At 43.8% G+C, this 14,190-nt stretch overlaps 1 protein-coding gene across 1 annotated transcript; it reads left to right on the top strand.

Annotated features, from left to right (window-relative positions):
* Positions 1-4,042: 4,042 nt before the first annotated feature.
* LOC145248763 (uncharacterized) lies at positions 4,043-4,918 on the top strand. The gene has a single exon (XM_080110403.1). It carries the CDS (start codon positions 4,043-4,045, stop codon positions 4,916-4,918), a length of 876 nt encoding a protein of 291 aa, XP_079966529.1.
* Positions 4,919-14,190: the final 9,272 nt, after the last annotated feature.

The raw sequence follows: 14,190 nt of genomic DNA, 5'->3' as shown, positions 1-14,190 counted from the left end.
AGACCCTATACTAATAGGACTCCAAACATCAAGAGAATTAGGGCTAGTCACCCTTAACTTGGCTATAAAAACGGACACAACTCATGTGACGGACAAAGCATCCCGGCCTACTCCCCCGCACGACATGAAACCGGTCCCCGTGCAGGAACCATGTACGATGGGAAACCTTGGAGAAAGGAGGAAAATCATTGAGGAATTTCCAGACGTATTCGACTCCATTGGTTGTCTGCCAGGTGAACACACCATCCATTTAAACCCCGAAGTACCACCAGTTGTCCACCCACCACGTCGAGTCCCAATATCCCTAAAAGGAAAGTTGAAATTGGAGTTGGACTCCTTAGAGGCCCAGGGAATAATTTCCCCTGTAAAGGACCCGACGCCCTGGGTAAACTCATTCGTCTGTACCACTAAAAGGAACGGATCGGTCAGGCTATGCCTCGACCCCCGAGACTTAAATAAAGCAGTGCACAGACCACACTATGCGACTCCGACATTTGAAGACATCACTGCGGAACTAGACAACGCTAGATGGTTCACAAAAGTCGATATCAAGTCCGGCTACTGGCATTTGAAACTGGACGAAAAGTCGAGACGTCTCACAACATTCATTACCCCACATGGCAGATACATGTACAACAGGTACCCCATGGGAGTCAAATCTGCCCAAGATGAGTTCCAAAGAGCCATGCAGGAAAACTTCGGAGACCTCGAAAATGTCCTATCCATATGCGACGACATAGTAGTGTACGGATTCGAGGAAGACGGCAGTGACCATGACAAGGCACTGAGGCAGCTAATGTTTAGAGCAAGGGAAAGAAATTGCAGGTTTAATTCAGAGAAATTTGTGGTGAAAACCTCCGAAATCCCTTTCTACGGCCACATAATCTCAAGAGACGGTGTCAAGCCAGATCCCCGGAAAATAGAGGCGATCACACAGATGCAACCCCCCGAGGATGCAAAGCAGCTCACCAGCTTCCTAGGCCTGGTGAACTACTTGAACAAATTCTCTCCACGACTCGCGACACTGACAAAACCCCTACGTGAGTTAACATCGAAGAAGAATGACTTCACATGGTCTTCACAGGAGCAACAGGCATTCGAAGAAATCAAAAAAGAGATCGGAAATCATACGACACTCCGATACTTCGACCCTAAAGAACCAATAGTGCTACAGGTAGATGCGTCTTCAATGGGTATAGGCGCGGCTCTGCTACAAAACGACAGACCAGTAGCATTCGCGAGCAAAGCACTTTCCGGACCAGAAACACGCTACTCAAACATAGAGAGGGAGATGTTGGCTATCGTCTTTGGCCTGGAGAAATTTCACAGTTACGTTTGGGGCCACAAAACGACAATTCATACGGATCACAAGCCATTGGAGTCGATAGCATTGAAAAATCTAGCACAAGCACCCCCAAGACTGGCTAGAATGTTATTGAAGGTCGAGGGATATGATTTTACTGTAAAATATACCCCAGGAAAAACAGTTCCAATTGCAGACTGCTTGTCACGAGTAGCACCCAGACCCAGTGGGCACATTGAAGGGATCGATCTCAACGTCCATAGCATGATCTCATACCTCAACTTTGCGCCGACGAGAGTTGAAGATATAAGAGTGGAAACATCCCAGGATCCACTCCTAAAGCAACTTGTAAGCATGGTATTGACCGGCTGGCCTTCCAACCGGGCTGACTGCCCAGGAATTCTCCTGCCATTCTGGAATTTCAGAGATGAGATTGGGGTCCAGGATGGAATTCTACTCAAGAGCCAGAGAATCATTATCCCAGCCTCGTTGCAAAGAGGCATACTGGAAGAGCTGCATGCTTCACACCAAGGAGTAGAGAGAACGAGGTTACGAGCGCGTTCAGCGGTGTACTGGATAGGGTTAAATAAGGACATAGAAGATATAGTCTGAGAGTGCCACACATGCCAGAAATACCAAGCCAGTATCCCGCCCGAATCAATACTCCAGCACGAAACCCCTACGTACCCCTGGCAGTACGTCAGCACAGACTTGTTCACATTGGCAGGGAAAGAATATCTGCTTGTGGCAGATCAGTACAGCCGAAACCCCTTCGTACGACGCCTTCCGTCCGCCTCATCAATATCCGTTATTAGAAGTATTAAGACGATATTTGAGGAACAAGGAGTGCCGGAAATCTTGTACTCGGACAATGGTCCACAAAGTAAAGATTTCAAGGATTTCGCCAGGACGTACAGCTTCCAACACAGGACATCGTCCCCACATTACCCCAAGTCTAACGGATTCGCCGAAAGAATGGTGGGAACATGCAAGAAAATTTTGACGAAGGCAGGGGAAACTGGTCAAGACAGCTACCTAGCAATGATGGCTTACAGAGCCACGCCACTGTCATCAGACATTAAGTCCCCGGCAGAGTTACTCAACGGACGAAAAATACGGACACCCCTAGTATCCAAGCAACAACTTGGTGATGAGCAGACTAGGACAGCCATACAGAAACAGAAAGATCAGTCTAAGGTCTGCTATGACAGGAAACATAACAGACACCACTCCCACCTACATGCAGGACAGAACGTCTATGTCCAGCAGGAAAAAGTAAAGATATGGGAGCCTGGAAAAATTCAGCGCTCCAGCGTGACACCCAGATCCTACATAGTTGAATCTGAGAACGGTAACACCTATAGAAGGAACAGGCAGTTCGTCAGACCAGCTGGGAGGAGATCAACAACCGCAAATAGATCCGACCAACCTCGCCCCAACGACTCTCCACCGGATCCCACCCAGAAGGAAGGTCCCCCCCCTAAACAAATCGAACAGCCGACCACCGAACAACACTCCAGCGGCACGCCTCACACCCGAACTGAGAAACTCACCCCCGAATTAAGAAGATCTCAGAGACGAGTGAATGCTCCTCAGAAACTGAACTTATAGGTTACACTATCCTAAAAAAAAGAGACAATACCATTACCCTAGAACAATGGAGACAAGCTAAATAATATATTAGAGACTATGTTATCCCTTAATCAGATAAAGGCTAAATATCGCCCTTGGACTATATACATATATATGGAAGGGAAGGGATGTCATAATATAGGCTAATAGACTATTAGTCGCCTAGAGTTATGCCCCTTGGCCCGTGACGTATGAATCTCGTCCGCCATTGTTTCTCAGTGCAACGTTTACTACTAGACAATAAAGAACGCATTTACACCACCTTCGAGTCTGTTTATCAATGCTGTAGAAAAACGGAGACAATAACACCAACATTGGAGAACTTCCATATCCAGGAGAGGCATATAACCTGCAACCTTTGTTTGAGGGATGGTCATTCCACTCAAGTTTGTGAAGAATACCATACATTTCCTCAAAGATGGCGTCATTGTCAAGAACTCGAACTTTGTTATAGGTGCACAGGTAACAATCATTTCAGTGATTCGTGTCCCTGTAAAAGAAGCCCTAAGGGCAATTGTGAGCGATGTTCAGCCCAGGACCATACCACAATCATGTGTCCTATGCCATATACATCAACAAATGAATGTATCAATACTGGTTTGGGTGAGAAGCAGTGTATTTTGCCGATTACTACCATCGTACTACAAAGAGAGGACAAAGCTGTGATGTTTGATAGACACGGGCAGTCAAAATTTGTATTTTAGTGGAAGAATTTTGCAGGATCTGGCTTGTGACCCAAGATCCGTCTCAGAGGTAAACCTTGAGATTGTGATGTTTCTAGGAAGGAAAACCTACAATTTTCAGCGACTTACCACAACAATGGAGTTGACACCAGAGGTAAAGCGGCAGCTACCTATCCTTATTGACAAGGAATTAGATATCATTCATACAGTGGAGCATTTGGCGATTGTGGTTGAGAACCTTACGAAATTGGATTACACCCTGGATACAGATTTAGGAAGAAATGCCAATATAACTTTGGAAGGGTTACAATTTATGGAACCCTTATAAATGATAAAATGTATGAATGGGAAAGCTTGACTTTCCCAACGAGGAGTGATTCCTTTTTGGAACCCCAGGAATTTCATGTTTCCTCATCAAATTATTATGATCCAACACAAGGTTCCAGCTTATGGAGAAGTCATGAGAACTGTGAAGTGTCCGACCTCCATCGTTAATAGTGTTCTTGACGTGTGTTCTTCTTATTCGGACCCTTATAAAGAAAGTTTTGAGGACAGTACTGTAGAAAGAGGTCTGGAGTGGATTTACAGTGTGGAGTCTTTGGGGCTATCAGAAAACGACACCTTGTCTGACTATGATGCCCAGAAGGTAGAGGAGTTTATGAGAAATATAGAGTTTAAGGAGGGACGGTACTGGGTGCAGTTACCGTGGCACACTGATAAATTAGCTCAGGTGCGCTCTAATCACCAAGTAGCCCTCAAGGTGTTGGATAGGGTGGTACACACTCTGGAAGTGAAGGGCCTCTATGAGGAATATTTAGAGGTTTTTGCCGAACAAGAGGCAGAAGGCATAATAGAACACTTTCCTTGTTCACCTAAACAGTTCCATAAACATGTTTGGATCCCTCATCGACCGGTCTTTAAAACCGATAGCATAGCAACTACTAAAATGCGACCAGTCTTCAACTGTTCATTGAAGGTCAAGGGAGGAGTATTCTTAAACAAGGCTGCATACCCAGGGGTAACTTTAACCGGAAACATGTTAAATCTAACTCTACTCTTTCGGACAAATAGATATGCATTATTGGGAGACATCAGGAAGACATTTCTGATGATTAGATTATCAAAGGAGTCTGGTAGAAATAAGTTTTGCTTCTTTCTAAAACGGGATGATCGTCTGGTATGTTACCGTTATACAACCATTATCTTCGGCTTTAACGCAAGCCCTTTTATATTGAACTCCATATTGAAGTATCATGCGTTTAGATTTCCAGTTGATGAATGCACTAAACTGTCGAATTAAATTTTTATGTTGACAATCTGGTCAGTACAAATAATTCGGAAGGTGTGTTGAGAAAACTATATCATGAAATAAAGGAAAGATTGAAGAAAGGAGGATTTGATCTGCGATCATGTAACACCAATTGCCCAAAGCTACAGGAATTGATGAGGAAGAATGAGACTTTGACAACTCAAAGTTGTCCTTGGGAAAAGGTTCTGGGTTACAGATATGACCCAGAGTCGGACTCCATCAGCCTAGTCCAGCGAACTTGGGACCCCAACTTAGCAACAAAATGTAAAATACTATCAGCTACATGCAGTGTGTTTCACCCATAATCTTTATGTCTCCCAGTCACCATTCAAAGTCGCATATTGGTGGGAGAAATGTGGAAGGCTAATATTGATTGGGATGATCCCATTCCAAAGGAAATGCAGGAAAGGTGGAGATTACTAGCTAGTGATTTGTCGGCGCTTCATTCGTTATCGTTTAGAAGACAGGTACTTGATAGCGATACTGTTGCGGATTTATACATATTGACAGATGCCTCATAAAAGGCATATGGGTTTTCTGTATATGTAGTTCAGGGAGGTATATCTTCTCTGATTTTTGCTAAGGCAAAGGTGGCACCATTAAAAGCTAAAACCGTGCCAACGCTGGAACTATTAGCAGTCTTTTTGGAAATTAAATGTCTTAGTAATTGTGGAGAAAGAAGTGGCTTACCGTTAAAGTGGCTGCGTGTTTGTGCCTGCAGAGCACAAATTGAGAATCAAGATGGCGCCCGCATGCGTTTATGTGGAAAAAAGTCTCGGGGAATCTCGGAGAATCTCGTACCCTGATTCCATATATAACGAGGAAAGGAAAGCGGGAAGGGACGATTTTTAGTCGCAAAAGCGAATGGATGTGTATAAAAGAAGAGGTAGAAGAAAAGAGTGTGGTGAGCGAAACAAACAACGACTCGGTTGAAAGTAGAGTTGTAACGAACACAAGCTATTCCGGCATGATGTCAGGATTTGACCCCAAGCTAATTCCCCTGTTTGATGGCAGTAGCACTGATCACTCAGTGCAGGAATGGGTGGAAAAAGCAGAATTAATATGTCAACTCAATGGGGTGAAGCATATAGAATGCGTGGTCCCAATGCTCCTCACTGGGGGAGCATATGCAGTATACCAGCAGTTGGCTGATGAGGAAAAAACAGATTTTGCCTGCATCAAGCGCGCCCTTTTTACAGCATTTGCATTAGATCCAATTACTGCATGGAAGGAATTCATGGCCCGAAAATTACATCCCGGGGAAACGGTGGATGTGTATCTTGCTGAGCTAAAAAAGCTATTGGTCCTTATTGGAGGGATGTCAGACAAAGGCTTGGTGTGCGCCTTTGTTGCAGGATTACCTAAGAGTGTGGAAGATCTGCTTCGTGCCTCATCCAAAGTGGACGAGATTGACATATTGGAAGTATTGGCGCGGACACGAGCAATACTAAAGAAAAGCCCTAAGACTATAGACCAAGTGGCAGCTGTACAACCAGCACAAGTTGGATTGCAGGACATGGGCGCAGCTACACCCTGCTATAAGTGGAGAGGACCCAACCATTTGGCCCGTGATTGTCTTTCGTCACGTCAACCAACTCGGAAACTTGACGGGCCGCAGTGCTACAAGTGCAAAAAACGCGGACACCTGGCCCGCACCTGTCTGGGAAACAAGCAAGGGGAAGAAGCTACAGCGCCAGTCTTCTCCCCAGATCGTCATTGAGCAGGGCGCTACCCACTGTAAGCATACACATTAATGGAAGCGAGCGCCTCGCGCTTGTGGACACTGGATGCACCCAGACTCTCGTACGCAAGATATGCTGTGCCACTTTGAAAGCAGAGAGAATTCCGGTACTAACTGTAGGTGGAGGTTCACTAGCCTCTTGTGGGGTGAGCATTATCCGCGCAAGCATCAACGACGGGCCTGCAGTAGCCGTGCAAGCCCTGGTGATGGAGGGAGAGCTTCTTGGGTACGACCTACTCCTGGGTATGGACTTGATAACACAACTGGGTGGAATTACCGTGGACAGCACCGGCAAGGTACAGTTCTCCCGATGTGAGGAACATGTTTGTGCTGCCATAACTCTCGACGAGCCTGACTTTCATGCAGAGTATGATAGAAACACCAATGCATGGATGGCGTCTTGGAAGTGGTCAAACGATCAGCCACCAATATCCTTGTGAAACCGGTTATCGGAATATCCCCCACCCATGTGGCTAAGGGAACAGTATGAAGAAGAACTGCAAACGTGGATCGACAATGGCTGGCTTCTTCCATACCCAGAGGATGAGCTTGGCCCCCTGCGAGGGCTGATTCCCTTGATGGCCATTGTACAAGAGACCAAACAAAAGGTCCGCCCCGTCCTAGACTACCGTGAGCTCACTGAGCATGTCGAACCATATACGGCAAGGGCTGATGTGTGTGCACTCAAATTAAGGGAATGGCAACAGCAGGGATCGAATGGGGCAACTCTGGACCTACGCAGGGCCTATCTGTAAATACGCATTGAAAAGAAATTGTGGCTATTTCAGATTGTGGAAATTGGAGGAACCCGATATTGTCTAACCAGGCTAGGGTTCGGTCTAAATGTTGCCCCAGGCATTATGACAGCAATCATTCATGCTATCTGGCAGCAAGATGAGGCAGTGCAACAGGCAACATCCTCATACATCGATGATATATTCGTCAATGAGAACCTCATGTCAGCGCAATTGGTTAGAATGCACTTTGAGAGCTTTGGACTGACATGTAAGGAACCAGAGCATCTGTGCGATGGAGCAAAAGTTCTCGGCCTGCACGTGCGCAATAGCAAGGAGGGACTTTGCTGGAGAAGAGGAAGTCACGTTCCCAAGGTCCCATCAAACATCACTCGACGAACAGTGTTTTCGCTTTGTGGAAAGATGGTAGGCCATTTCCCTGTGTGCAGTTGGCTCAGGGTGGCCGTGGAAGCCATAAAGAGACGAGCAACAGCCGTGTCGTCGGGATGGGACGATGCAGTACACGATGTCACCCTAATGAGCATGTTGACAGAGACTGTGTCCAGAGTGACCAGTGATGACCCCATTCAGGGAAAGTGGTGTGTCAGCGGGAATTAGTTCACGGTCTGGGTGGATGTTTGCTCACTGGCCCTTGGAGTTGCCCTTGCAGTTAATGATTCCATTATTGAAGATGCCTGTTGGCTTCGGCCAGAGAATGATTCGAGGCACATAAACTTGGCCAAACTTGATGCCACATTGAAGGGCGTTAACTCGGCGCTTCAATTGCATGCCAAGGTTCTACATATCATAACTTACTCACAGCATGCACTCATCGGTGGATAACCGATGCATTAAGTGGAAGAGCATGGCTGACGACACAAGCATCGAGTGAGATGTTAATTCGAAGACGACTTGCCACCTTTGTTGATACCATCACAGAGTATGACCTGAAAGTGGATGTAGTGTTGATCAGGTCTGCGCTCAACAGAGCAGATGCTTTGACAAGAGTCCCTCAAGGATGGCTTCTGACTGGTGCTCGGAGAGATGCTGATAATCTGCAAAACACATGTGCAGCAGTTGTGTGTAATGTGGATGCAGCGCGCATCATGGACATTCATCGACAGTGTGGACATTCTGGCATCAAGCGGATACTGTACTTTGTCAAGATGATTGATCCAGGAGTAGGAAAAAAAGATATCCGAAGAGTGGTGGAAAGTTGCAAGGCCTGCCAATCCATCGACCCAGCTCCAGCACGATGGAAGAAAGGGGAGTTGGGAGTGAGTGGTTAGTGGCAGAGAGTGGGCATGGACATCACACACTACGGTGGCAACCACTTCCTTACCCTCATCGATTGTGGGCCTACACGTTTCGCAGTCTGGAGACTCCTCGGGCGCCAGGACTCTTGCAACATTATTCGCCAGCTGTCATCCGTGTTCTATGAAAGAGGTGCGCCCGATGAAGTGATGACGGACAACGACCCAGCCTTTTGCAGCCATCAGATGAGGCAGTTCTTACAAGAATGGGGTGTGCGGCTGCGGCTTAGATGCACTTATGTGCCTTCTGGCAATGGTATAGCTGAGAGAAGCCATCGCAGCATCAAAACAATTGCAGCCAGGAAGCAGTGCACCATTGCAGAAGCTGTGTACTGGTATAATCTCATGCCAAAGGATGGCGTCTCTCCAGGAACGTTAAAGCAGCTGCGCGTTTGTGGCTGCAGAGCACAAATTGAGAATCAAGATGGCGCCCGCATGCGTTTATGTGGAAAAAAGTCTCGGGGAATCTCGGAGAATCTCGTACCCTGATTCCATAAATAACGAGGAAAGGAAAGCGGGAAGAGACGATTTTTAGTCACTAAAGCGAACGGACGTGTGTAAAAGAAGAGGTAGAAGAAAAGAGTGTGGTGAACGAAACAAACAACGACTCAGTTGAAAGTAGAGTTGTAACGAACAAAGTAATATTTTGAGAGCCTACCAAGGAACGAAATTTGGAAGTTAGTATTTGGCTGTAGATGCCCAAATTGTACTCACTTGGCTGATGTCCAAGCAGACGAGTCATAAGAACATTTTTACGAAGAATCGCTTCAAGGATGTGACACAGATGGAAGAAGTGATACTTGCAACTTACAACCTTACTATCAAGGATGTGACACAGATGGAAGAAGTGATACTTGCAACTTACAACCTTACTATCAAGGATGTGACACAGATGGAAGAAGTGATACTTGCAACTTACAACCTTACTATCAAGGATGTGACACAGATGGAAGAAGTGATACTTGCAACTTACAACCTTACTATCAAGGATGTGACACAGATGGAAGAAGTGATACTTGCAACTTACAACCTTACTATCAGGTATATGTGCCTTCAAATCAGAACCCCGCGGACCTAATGACTAGAGAACTGACAATAGCTAAATTTAAGGAAAATTTCTCCTTTTGGAGTGCTGGACCAAACTGGTTGTCTGGTGAAACTGTCTGTTGGCCTGATAGTACTTTCGATTGTCTTAGTGCAACCAACCAGCAAATAGTTCGTACGAACCTGTTGTACACCTGTAATGAGAACTGGTCTAAACCTATCATCTCCTTTGACAGATTTTCGTGTTTTAACAAACTTCTACGTGTGATTTCCAGAGTCTTCGAATTTATATCCAAAGCAAGAGGCAAGGAACTGGACTATAAACAGGCTGCTGCTAACTACTTGTTCAAGACAATGCAACAACAGGCGTTTCCTCTTGAATTGAAATTCTTACATGCACCTCATGATAAACCCATTCCGAACCTTGTGAGTCAGTTAAACCTATTTCTGGACAAGTTTGGTGTCGTCTGCTCCAGAGGCAGGATCCAAAAAAAATTTACTCTACAATATGAGGTTTTAAACCCTGTATTGCCCGAGAAGAATCATCCCTTGACTAATCTAATTGTGAAGGATCAGCATGAGAGGGCTAAACACTTAGGTGTGCCAGCTACACTTAGTAGGATCAGGATTTTGGATACCTCAAGGCAGACAGGCTGTGAAGGGAATAGTGAAGGACTGCTTTATTTGTCAGAAAATCAACTCGATACATTTTTCGTATCCTAAGATGACAGACCTGCCTAAACATAGAGTAAATCTGGTAAGGCCATTTCTACATACAGGGATTGATTGTACGGGACACCTGTGGGTTCAAAACCAAAATCTTCAATCTAAGGTTTACATTCTCATATTTACGTGCTTAGAAATCAGAGCGGTACATTTAGAACTGGGCGAGGACATCACAGTGCACACATTTATACTGGCCTTCATCAGGTTTTCAAACATGTGGGGCTTGCCTTCTCACATATATAATGACAATGCAAAGTCATTTCTTGCTGGAGTTAGTTTACTAAATCAGGCCCTAACTTCTTCCGAATTTGATGATAAATTTGGCCAGTATAATATAAAGTATGTTAAGATCCCTCTTCATTCGGCTTGGTATGGAGGAGTTTGCAAACGCATGATTAAAACATTAAAGGAATGCCTCTATAAAACTGTTGGAAGGTCCATCTATAGTCGATCTGAGCTGTGGACAGCCGTTTCAGATATCCAACAGGCAGTGAAAAATAGACCGCTAACTTCTGTGAGGTCAAACAACTCGGGACTGGAGGTAATTACGCCCAATCACTTCCTTCATCCAGATCAAAACCCTGGACTTCTTAGATTGGAGATTCAACCAATTAATGAAGGGGAACTGGCCGTCCAGACAGATATTGTTGGAATCTTTGAAGAATCGTGATGAGCTGCTCAAGGAGTTTAAACGGATATGGCACGAGGATTACTTACTCTCTCTTCGAGAACGTAAACAGGATCGTTATCCAACTATATCTAATAAGGTACGGCCTGGAGATATTGTGACGGTAAAACCCCCGAACAAGTCTAGACCCTTTTGGGCATTGGGGAGAGTAGAAGAATTGTTTCCGGGAGATGATGGTATGGTACGATCGGCACAGATACGTCAGGGTGATGGGAGTGTGAAAATATATTCTCTTATACATCTATATTCGCTAGAACTTCATGCAGAATATGAATCACAAGAGGATGATCCGGAACCTTGTTATGATGACTGGGAGTCCATAGAAGGAATTCCTTGGTCAGAAACTAGTTTTGAGGAACCCACTTTAGTACAGGAGAGTGAGCAGGTTTGGATTTGTCCCGGATGTAATAAGCCTGATGACGGATCGGCCATGATCTGTTGTGATAACTGGTTCCATTTTAGATGCGTTGGGATCAGTGCAGCTCCACCAGAAGAAAAGGATTGGGTTTGTCACCACTGCTCTGGTGATCAAGAATGAGGAATATGTATATTAAAAAGGCTTTACAAAATAACAATTGATTTTGTTTTCTGTTGAGTGGGAGTGTATTGAGAAAACTTGAAGCACTTACCTGCAACTCTCAGGAAGAGTGGCAGCAGAAACCTTTTGTGTGGGTGATGACTCTTTTTATATTGGTAGTTATTACGTTTAACTTATTTGATTGGCTAACTGGATTATAAGAAGGATGGAGTGAACTGAATTTTGGTTGTGATTTCAGTTTGGGATTGGAGTTGAAGAAATTGAATCATTACCCTTATTACCAGACTGACAGGGTTCTACAATTTTTACCTAGTCACAGGTCGCAACAAACCATTGTTGCAAACTCCTTGTTAACCTCTTACTTTCAGTGGAGAAAGTTTCTACACTATTTAATTATTTCTGTCCTAATTTTCCTATTATGTCGTTAGAGAATTCCATTGGAATTTTTGTATTTTATTCAATGTTCCAGGTTTCGGAATAATGGAATAATGATTCTTTTTTTTCGTTTACATAAAATAATTTTTTATTACGTTTACATAAAAGTATTATTTTATTTTGTTTACATAAAATCATTTGTTATTACATTTACATAAAATTATTTTTTATTACGTTTACATAAATGATATTTTTATTATGTTTACATAAAATGATTCTTTTATTTCGTTTACATAAAATGATTCTTTTATTTCGTTTACATAAAATTATTTTTTTATTACGTTTACATAAAATGTGTAGTGAATAATACATAACTTACCTGGGTGTAGCTGCCAGAGTTGAGGATGCTCTTCCTACAGCCAAGAAGAACAATAGCCTTGTGTTTATTTATATTAATAGAGTAAGGCAATTATTATGAAAAAAACTTCCTCCTTACTGAAGAGTACTTCATTCCCTTTTTTATGTTACTGTTGTTACAAGACCTGAGAAGAAAGTCGTGAAAATATTGTATTTTTTCGCAACTTCAGGTTAGCTACTCTCAGTTATATGATATTTTTCCAACAAATGAGCACTTAACAGAAACTTAATAAAGGAAAAATAATTGGTAAATATTTACAATCGAATCCATCGTAGTTTTAATATTAAAAAAAATGTATTTTTTTGGCATGGGGGTCACCAATTATCAAGCCCCTGAGGCCACTCAGGGATAAGGGTTATTGTGTGTACAGTAATCAATGAGATAGAATTGTAGTAATCATTAGTATTGAAGATTTGATAGAGTGTCTTACTTAAGGGGCGGTTTGTCAGGAGTTTGTTTATGTTGGATTTGAAGACATCCAAGTTGTAGTCAGGTGGGAAACAGGCAAACGGAAGAGAGTTCCACAATCGTGCACTTCTGAGAAAGAAGCTCTGCTCATGGAATCTACCTTTGGCACAGATAAAGAGTGGGGAAAATTATTGACAGTAGTTTCAGCCAGACGGGTGTTTCTCATGAAAGATTGGTGAGAGAGGGGGCGAGAGATTGGAGCTCAGATGAGCACTTGCCATGGAAATAACGATAAAACAAAGACAGGCTCGCAACGTCTCTTCTGTGGCAAGGAGGTTGCAGGGAAGAGAAAAGGGCATCCCCCACTAAACCACAAAGTCTATTTTGTACTCTGTCAAGGCAGGATAGGCTGTTTTTAGCAGCTCCTGCCCAGATGTGGCAGCAGTACTCCATCCTTGGACGTACTTGGCTTTTATACAGATAGAGAATTGCATCAGTAGTGAGATATCTTCTGGAGCGGTAGAAGGATCCCACCATTTTCTCAGCGTCCTTGGCAACAGATTTGATGTACGTGTTCCATTTCAGATCAGGAGTAAAGGTCAAACCCAGAAGCTTGTCAAAACATGGAGCCTCCTCAAGAAGAGAGCCATCTATTTCAATTGATGCCAGATGGGGATCAGAGCGTTGATGATGTAAAGATAGAAGTTTGGGTTTGGATGCATTAAAAGTGACCAGCCACCTCTTCCCCCATTTACAACGCGCTCAATATCAGAGAATTAGAGAGAACTTTGTCATTTACGACCTTTGATATGTTGCCATAGATGGTCGTGTCGTCAGCATAGATGTCAACAAACGATTTAAGTATGTGTTTCTGCCCATCAACCACTACTCTTATGAACCTATCAGAGAGAAACTATTTAATGATTGAGAAAACATTTCCAGTTATACCGTAGTTCGAAATCTTGTGAAGTAGACCCTTTTGTCATACCTTATCGAAGGCCTTTGGTATGTCAAGAGCAATTGCCATTGGAAGGAAACCTTTGTCAAGAGATTCACTAATCCTATGAGATATAACCGTTAGCACATCTGCTGTAGATCTTGCAGAGCGGAAACCATATTGCATGTCACTAAGAAGGTTGTTTCTGTTGAGGTGGTTGACTACTTCTTTATTTAATGTGCATTCCAGCTACTTACTCATGACACACAGGAGACTTATTGGTCTGTACTGAGAGGGAGATGACTTATCACCTGAATTCTTAAATGCAGGGCATACTGATG

The sequence above is a fragment of the Euprymna scolopes genome, chromosome 27 (genome assembly GCF_053919585.1).
Source record: "Euprymna scolopes isolate OS-2025 chromosome 27, ASM5391958v1, whole genome shotgun sequence".
Taxonomy (NCBI): Eukaryota; Metazoa; Mollusca; class Cephalopoda; order Sepiida; family Sepiolidae; genus Euprymna; species Euprymna scolopes.
Note: the sequence above shows the minus strand (reverse complement) of the source record. Positions and strands in the feature narration are given on the sequence as shown.

Bases quoted from the DNA above. Each gene is read 5' to 3' on its own strand.
- LOC145248763 (XM_080110403.1), top strand. From the start codon at position 4,043: ATGATCCAACACAAGGTTCCAGCTTATGGAGAAGTCATGAGAACTGTG.